Source organism: Perna viridis, chromosome 9 (genome assembly GCF_037379345.1).
Source record: "Perna viridis isolate PV_CMFRI_1.1 ecotype Kerala chromosome 9, ASM3737934v1, whole genome shotgun sequence".
Lineage (NCBI taxonomy): Eukaryota > Metazoa > Mollusca > Bivalvia > Mytilida > Mytilidae > Perna > Perna viridis.
The window spans coordinates 29,690,591-29,699,826 of NC_142453.1; the positions used below are offsets into that span (position 1 = coordinate 29,690,591).

The window sequence follows — 9,236 nt, forward strand, 5'->3', positions numbered from 1 at the left end:
AACTGGGTCAGAAAGCGAAGATTTTTGTGACTCAATTGCTTCACCGTCTAAGTCTTCCTGGAAAGCGTGTGTGAATAAACTTATCATATTTAGGTATTATCATAAAGCCAAATAGTTTAACTTTATAGTGGTACCATACAAAATGCAGTAACACTTAGAATTTAAGAGTAAAATGAAAATAATGTACCCCTACCCCGCCGAAAAATCGCTTAAATTGGCATATTTCTCAATGGCAAAACACCTAGAGTAATAATGCTTCAGTAAAAATGGCTTATTTCGTATTTTCTGTTTAGTATTATCACAATTTATAGTTCAGGGGTCCTTTTGATGATTTGTGCCGATTTCCGTTGTCAGAATTTATCCAAATTGCAAAAGAATGGAATTTTCGAATTTTCCGTAAAGGACAGAAAAATTCTACTTTACAAGTTATTACTCGGACTGAAACGTCTTAAATTTGGTATCATTCGATAGATAATTATATTTTCTACATACATAAACCACACAAAAGTAAAAAAGATTGTTTTAAAAAAAAAAGGTAAAAATATTACTCCTACCCCTAGAAAACTGGTCACAGTATCAAACAGAATTCTCATTCACATCAAACCAAAAAACTCATATTTTAAGCATTCATTATTAAGATAAAGATGTATAAAACATATCTAATCAATTTAGGCGCTTAGTTTTTCATTTTAGGGTGTCAATTACTACAAAATCGGAAAAACAGTAGCTAGCAGTATTACAATATGCAAAGTCTTAAAAAAGACATTTAACATTGAATTTTGGGGTTTTGACAAAAGTAAAACAATTTTTTATTAATCGTAAAGCTACTGTGTAACGGCAAATCGCAATAGATATCTATCGACCGAGCTACTGACAGAAACTCGCAACAGAGAGCACAAAGTGTAACAATGAACAAATGCTATTTAAACCTATGGAATTATCATGTATCCATTTAAATTTGTAAGATACATCTAGCTAGTAAAATTGCAACATGCAATGTCTTATGAAGATATTTGAATTAAGCGTTGGATTTAAGGATTTTGATACACCTAAAATAATGTTTGTTAAAACTTCAAGCTACTGTGCAACGACAAACTGTGATGAAGATCGTTCAACTGAGCTCCTGACAGAAGCTTGCAACAGGGAACACGAAGCCGTGTGCATTATAATGACAAAAAAAGAACTCGGAAGGTGTTTTCACTATGATAACAGTAGAGTTTGCACTGAAAAGGTACAGTCGAATACGAACACGGAGATGGAAACGAAAGGGATATGAACATCTGATATCTAAAGATGTGTTGTTGGGAGAGTAATCAAGGGAACCAAGGTTATAGCGGTAAACAAAAGAATGTAATCCAGGGACAAAGACCAGACATGGAAAACAGACATACACAACAAAGGAGATAAAGTAACTAAAATTATACATACAGAGTAACAAAAGTAGATGAGCAACTCGGACTCCACTAAAAACTGGGAGCATGGACCAGGTAGGGAAATATTGTGGGTACAAGGCTAGTAAATAACACTTATATACTTTTTAAGAAAAAAAAACATCTTCTTTAATGAAAAAAAACCCAAATATATGCAGATGAACATGCATGTATTAAAAAAAAAATAATGTGTTTATTGTTGTACATGCAACTTTAGGGTTCTTAAATTAATTAAGTCTAGTCAGTTGTCCTTTGTTTGTTTCTTGTTTGTTTTGTTTTGTGTGTGTATGTTTTCCTTGTTTATGAGCAGAATCTGAATGTAAGTAAAACTATTACACTTCTTCTCTTTTTCGAAACAAGGGCATGAATAGCAACGGTAACTTAATATTAAATTTACGAATTTTATGTTCATTTTATGTAGGCTAAGTTTTTGATTGTTAACATTATCATTATCTATTCGGTGAACAAATGAATGTTTCTTTGTGATATAATACATGTAAAACATGTTTACTTTCATAGGAAAATAGAATTGCTTCTGACACGATAAACAAATTATATTGTACTTAGCATTAATGAAATATTCAGCTTCTGAATATAGGATTGGACATAGTACGTGCTTAAATAATTCATAAAAAATACTATAAATTGTCAATTTACATTCAACATTGTAAATCTATACTCTCTTTTACAGGTTCAGTTTAGAGGTTGATTATGGAAGAAAACAATATCTAACTTTCAATCTGTCAGCTGATATAAAGAACAGAAGCCAAGGAATTTTTAAATTCATCGAAGAATGTACAGAACCTTTAGTTGGAAGCCTAGAAATAGGAAAGTACGTAAAGGATTGGAGTCAACAAAAGTATCTGTCTGAAGTTAAAGGTAATGACCAAGTACATGAAAATGTGACCGAACAAATCACCGACGTACAAGTTAAAAGCGGGCGCTTAGGCAACGCTTCAAAAACATGCTTTTGTTGCTGGAAACAAATTCAAGACGACGAATATGAGGAAATCCAAATACCATCGGAAAAAGAGAAACCCATATCAGCAACATTGGCACAAGTTCATACGAGACTTGAAGTGATATTGGACTTAAAGTTTAATTCACAAGAGAGGAGTATGTCATATATATCTATTATTATATAGTTGTAACATTTACAGCTGAATTTCAACTAAAATATTATCAAAAAAGTGATTTTTACGGCTTGTTTCATAAATCTGTGCATACGCCAATACATACATGTCTTTATACTGGTATGAAATGTATAATCATATGTATATATCATGTAGAATTTAAATGACTTTCAATTATAACCTGTCTTTTGTTTTTTGTTTTTTGTTTTTTGTTTTTGTTTTTGTTTTTTTTTTTTCAATAACCATTATCCATAAAAATGTAATAATAGTTTATTTCCAAAAATAAAAACATAATTTTCATAACTGTTGTCTTTTTTGTTCTTTTTATCAAAGGCTCCTATTGAACTTCTTTGATTACTCGTAAGGATTAGGGAAAGTGGATTAGGAACAAAACATGACGACTGCTCTCTTATCATTGGTCTCCTTGGGTTCCTCGATTATCTAATTTTTTTATAATTACAATAGAATAAATAGCACCCGACATAGGAAAGAAAATTGGTTGCTTTTTATAAATTATTGCTTACATGTATGTTTGATTGTCATACACTATTAAATGACAACTAACAAAAACAAAGCACCACCGGCAATCATACATGTAAACTGCTAGACCCGACACAAGTGATAAGTGCCCACATTACAGAGACAGATCCAGGGTTGAGGTTCCGGGGTTGGAACACACATTAATTGGAAAAGTAGCAAAGATGAGCAAAATGATCACCCAGACACTTTCCTTTCTTCGGATCGGACCCGCGCAAAATCACTGTGTCCACTCCTGCATCACGTTCTAGAAATGGCTATTAAAGTTCTAGAAGACATTTTGCTCCGTCAGATACGATGCTTTATTCGGAATGGTTGTATTTAATTTTGATACAATGTACGTGACAAGACCAGGTGGTCTAAATAGTATGACATCTTAGTAGTCTGCAAATTTGCACCACTATTATTTTTTTTATTATAAATGCATTAATTGGCGTTGGGTTAAAATATAATTTTTCAGTTCTAAATTGTGATCAAAGGCTCAAAACGAGACCATTTATCGATATGTGCCATGTTGCTTTGTAATCAACTGTATGTACATGTAAATTCTTTCTTTCACCAATGATAAAGAAAAGTGAATGTCATAGCGATACAAATTAGAACGCCGAGGCACTAACACATAATGAGCAATTAGCAACTTTTACATACTCGTAAAGAAAAAAAGAAGAAATATCCCGATGCCCCATCAAGGCATGGCGCTCATTCAAGCTTGGTCCAGCTCTCGATTCAGATTGAGAACGAACTCTTGATACATGATAAGAATGATATGGAGACCAGAATTGATGTGGCCCAAAAGGTTCATATCATAATCCTTGCAGAGACTTTGCCATCTTTCGGTGGTATGACACCTTTGATACAATTGAAAGAGATCCATTCATTTTTACTAGATTTATTGTCCGAAAACCACATGTCTACGGACGACAAATGTACACATACCAATATACAACCGCATTTTTTGTGGGTCCAATAAAACGTTTAAAAGAATAGCTATAGGTCTGGACTCTGGAGAAATTTGGACTATTCTAACGATCATGATCTCTGGATAGCGAAAGTCATCATCTGACACTAATTACCGTCAGATGCACAAAACCATCCTCTGCAGTCTTTTAAATAAATGATAAAATCTTCCAGTATCAAAAGCGAATATATCCTCAACCCTTCAGTGCCAGTTTTTTTAGTAAATGCATTTTAACTATTGTAAAGAAAAGAAAAAAGACAGTCATAAATATTAGGAAGACAGGTTTTCAGGAGAATATTTGTTCAGAAAGTTATATGCAAGTACTGTTTCATCTAAAAAAAAAACATTTTGTGGGATTCATCATTTTTCATATGTACATTCTGTTGAATACAATAGACCATGAACTTTACACTGTTGTCCTACTTAACAGGACTATGCAGCATGAGAGTATAGGTTTTTGTCAGGTGAAAACAGCTAATTTTAAGGTATGTGGATTATCATCAAAATGTGTCCTTTACATGGTGTGAAGTTTCATTCTTAAAGTAAATACAAATAATGGACAAAGCAAAAGGCAGAGGAATCTTATATTTAGGAACAACAAAAAGGAACTTGATTGGACTGGATTGAAATTTTTTCACAAGTAAACTGATGATAATTTGTTTGAGTATCTTTGCAATATCTCAACTTCTTTGACAGTAAAAATATGTATAATTACCTCTAAATAAGTACAAAAAAGACATGTAGACTAGAATTTCTGCATAATCTTTTTTAACATTCACTTTAAAATGTGTTGATTAACAGACAGCCAAACACAAATATAGAATTCTCGGTATTATTAAAGTAGGCTAAAACCGATAAAACTAGTTGTAGACTTGCTACAAATCTCTCTGTAATATATATTTCATTTGATTAAATATCATTACTATCAAATATCCATTCATTGTCCAGCTCTCTACAGTATAGCCGCTGGATAGTGAATGAAGATATTTAATCAAATAAAATATATATTACAGAGAGACTTGTAGAAGTCTAAACTAGTTGATCCTGACCGCAAATTTCATGTGTCTGTCCACAGTCAAGAGATGTGGGTCATTAATGAGTCTTTGTGTTGATAAAATACTACATTTTAGTGTAACACAAGAAGTATCATCGTTCTGTTACCATGTATTATATTTATTTTTTTATCAGATGTTTATAGTTTTTTCTATAACAATACTGCTGACCATATACATGTAGGCTCTTACAAGAAAGGCATACACAAACAGTTAGAGTCTATTTTTTTAATTACAATGCATTCCGAGGAAATTTATTCAAACTTTCCAGATGTGGATTTTTCAATAAATAATACGAGTGATGCAAGTAAAGTTTGGCACTCTTGAAATAATATATATTACGATTTCCACAATTCAAAACAGTGTCTTCCTTCTTTTGCATAAATTCAAAAGGGTGAAGGGTCAAGGATCTACAAGATGTGACTCTCCTTGACCCATATCATACATCAAATTGTGTTGAACTATATGCTGATACTTTAAATGTGGTTGTATGGGATGTACTAAAAATGTAAAGCCCAAAAAATAAATACCAGACTAGATTTATATACATCGAAATTCAAAAGTATTATAATAAACTATACAAGCAAAAATATGTTGGATTTACTGAGACTGTTTTAAAGTGGAAAAAGGGGGGTTATTAAATAGACATTTGTTCTTGAGAAAAAAAAGACAAAACTAACGCACAGCAAAATAAAATCTCATCATCCTCAAATTACCAACACATGATTAACTTTCTTTACACATAGCCAATATACTGCGAGAAAGAAGAAAACAAAACCTATCAACTGATTTTAAAGGTATCTGGAGGTAAAAATTTATGAATAAATGATTTAAAAATTTAATAAAAACAAAGCACTATTTAATCAACAGCTGAGCTTTGATGAGAATATATTATTACCATTACCATATCATAGCAGAGATTCATTGCTAGATTGTACAGGGGAGTTAACTCAGTTGAATCAGGGGAGTTAACAAACAGTTCAATTGGTTTCATGACCTTCACAAAAGGCTATAAACCCATCTTATATAAATCTAACATTAGTTGTAATGTAAAAATACAAAACATACATTACTTCACTATTACAGTACTAATATACAAATTTAACAATTAAACATACACACTTATAAATAGCTATAAAATTGCTATAGAGAGGTCAACAACTGGAGATTCAAATTTTACAACAACAAAAAAAAAACTTCATGGAAGCCATGATTTATGAATTTACTCTGATATGACTAAAGAAAAATTGTTCTAATGCTAAAGATGAGGTTTGCAAGCGAGTTATTATTCTCCTAAATTTCGATGTGGTGTAATGTCTAATAAGCATGTTGGGCTACAAACAGGGAATCAGATCCAGCGGTACCAGCCAAACCTCCGGAGAATTTACCGACAGCAGCTAATCCATTGGCCTGTAAAAATAAATGTAGCAAATCAAATTTGAGGTTATGAAAAGTAAGTGTAAATGAAATGTGATAGATCCATCTATGTTTATCTGTGAGGGTGAATTTGTCTTTACTGTTCACACTATTTCTGTATTCACATTGTGAGACAGTGACATGTGGAGAGATAGACGTTTGAAATGAAATATTGAAAATGAAAAAAATGGTTGCGATGATATGAAATGCCTGTCAGCATGTATGTCATGTTTTTTGTACATAGTAAAGCTAGTCTGAAAAAAAAACAAAAAAACAAAGAGTTGTATCATTTTTCACCCAGATTGTATTTTTATATAAATATGACCACTCAAATTTTAAATTTACAACAGGTACGACCAATGACTGAAAGATTCCCTAAAATTGAAAAAGAAACTGATAAAGGAAATGTTTCCTGAAAGTAAAATTTCAGTTAGTTTACGTTTTGTATTTACAATGTACCAGAAATGCAGTTTATTAAAGATATTCATTATTGTAATGTTTTTTCGCTCTTGTTTCACTACCTTCTAAAAAGTTGAATAAAAATTATTAATTAAAAAAAAAACCACTGCAAACAACACTGATCACAATAATTTTGGAATCAATTCTGTTACTCAGTATCTGACCTGTTAATCCCACTTTAAGACCAACCATGCTTTCAGTTATAATTAATGAAGATAATATGTAAAATCTTACTTTGTGCCATTTTAATATGGGTACCATAGAGAGATTCACAATCCACAGAGCATAATTGCTGTCAAATTTCATAAAAACTACGGCAAAAACGTAACGGTAAACATCTCTGAAGTATTTTAATCTACATATTGGCCTTAAGATTCTAACCTTTGCCCTCTTCATGAGTTCATCCTGAGCACCTTTAACATTTTCATCTTTTCCTTGCCATGCTTTCAGTACAGAAGCCTGTAGAGCTCGGCCGAAGGAGAATGTGAGGGCCCATGGTTTCTTTCCTGGACACGTGTTGATGGCATTGAGATTAACAGTGACATCATCTTCTGACTGACCACCAGATAAAAATGTAACTCCTGAAACATGAAAGATAACCTATATAATGAAATACTTCAAGGAAGAAAAGCATTTAAGCCAGGATTTGACATTAACTTCATTTCTCCATTTGTTTAGTGGTCAACAGGACTACTTCAGATGTAAAATAAGTAGTCCGCAGATGGTAATGAAGGTTCTGTTCTTAGATTTTATGAAAAATTAGGCAAAATTTAGATAGTTGATAAGACTACCGAGGAAATTTTTTAAGCTTAAGGAGTCCTCTCCAAAATTAGCGTGGCATAGGACTAAAAGACTACTGTTAATGTCAATCCCTGTAAGCCAGATAAAAGCCAAGAAAACATCAAATATTTTCCGTGATATTCATCTCAGTATTAACTATTTTGCATATTTCAGCTATAAATGACGGTCTTGTTTTAAAAATATGACCAAAAAAACGTACAACAGAAAGCAAAACCACATAAGGAGGCAGACCTAGTGTAAATATTACACGTATTCACCGTACTCCTTGATTCCAACCTGTAACACACCTTCATGGCCTGTTCTTAACAATGAAATGAGCTTTATATATACTTTATATTGTCTGTCTGTCTGTCTGTCTGTCTGTATGTCTGCATGTCTGTCTATTTTTGAGAGTGAAAAGTATTTTTACACTTACGTCAATTGATATAGTAAATGTTTTACTTCTTAACCGGAGCATGATTTTCATAGCGCAAAATAAAAAAAAACGTATAATGGCAGTTTCTTAATTGTTCTTTAGATTCCGCAATATTTAAGTATTCAGATTGATGTTTTGGGTACGGTTTTATATAGAATAGAGTACATTGGTTTACTTAAAAAGAGATGTGGAGGTGGAGAAATTGTCCTGAAAAAAAAAAAACCAAAACAGAAAGACGCACAATATTGATGACAAAATCAAAATGAGATATTATTTAAGCTCCATCAATGTCGGGTACATATTGCCCTGAATTACAAACTCTCATTTGTGGCATGGTAAACGGTAAACATACGGTAGTTCATAAAAAGCCCCTGCTTACCTAACTCCGAACTCACATTAATCTGCATACTTCTGTGATGTGCAACTTCTAAATATAACATTTATATGATTATAAATTCGAAAGTAAAACTTCAAAGAGGAATTTAATACCATCTAGCAACCTTGGTTTTACTTCGATTTTCCATATATTTCATCTTTGCTGCAAAATACAATATCCAATATTATTAATTCAACATGTTTCATCAAATAATCCAGTTCCTTACCATCATCCAGTGCTAATCCCTGCATTGTTCCTTAATCTCTTTTTAATTCCATTTTTGGCACATTGAATAACACTTCTGGTTTTAGCAGGCTAATTCTAGACCATATTCCTTACAAGGTTTCGATGTTTCTATGGGTGAGTTCAAGTTTACGATCGAATTATATATTTTAATCTTCATTTGTCGAACGCAACTTTACCGATCTCTTTAAAATCCCAAGGCAAAACAATGTATTCTTAAAACCCTAACTACCACCGACAGAGTAAGAACTTCTATGTACAAATTTGCTTATTTAAATCACCTAAGAACACTAGCAGTAGGAGAAATAAAGATATAACACTTCGAAGTTTGATCGTTTTGTTGCGATCTATAAAATTAAATGTGAAGCAGGTATAGAGAATAGTTGAAGGTATTTCAATCATCAATTTTATGGCAC

The 9,236-nt window shown here is 32.2% G+C and overlaps 1 protein-coding gene across 1 annotated transcript; it reads right to left on the minus strand.

Annotated features, from left to right (window-relative positions):
• Positions 1–5,323: 5,323 nt before the first annotated feature.
• Positions 5,324–8,941, minus strand: LOC148607699 (fructose-bisphosphate aldolase-like). Its single transcript, XM_088545793.1, has 3 exons — positions 8,804–8,941; positions 7,367–7,566; positions 5,324–6,520 (listed from the first exon to the last, which is right to left on the minus strand). The coding sequence occupies exons 1-3, from the start codon at positions 8,826–8,828 to the stop codon at positions 6,428–6,430; spliced, it is 318 nt and encodes a 105-aa protein (XP_088401919.1). The 5' UTR covers positions 8,829–8,941; the 3' UTR covers positions 5,324–6,427.
• Positions 8,942–9,236: the final 295 nt, after the last annotated feature.

Coding starts and splice junctions, on each gene's coding strand:
- LOC148607699 (XM_088545793.1), bottom strand. CDS start 8,828: ATGCAGGGATTAGCACTGGATGATG. Junction 7,567..8,803: donor GGGATTAGCACTGGATGATG/GTAAGGAACTGG, acceptor TTCATGTTTCAG/GAGTTACATTTTTATCTGGT. Junction 6,521..7,366: donor AACTCATGAAGAGGGCAAAG/GTTAGAATCTTA, acceptor TTATTTTTACAG/GCCAATGGATTAGCTGCTGT.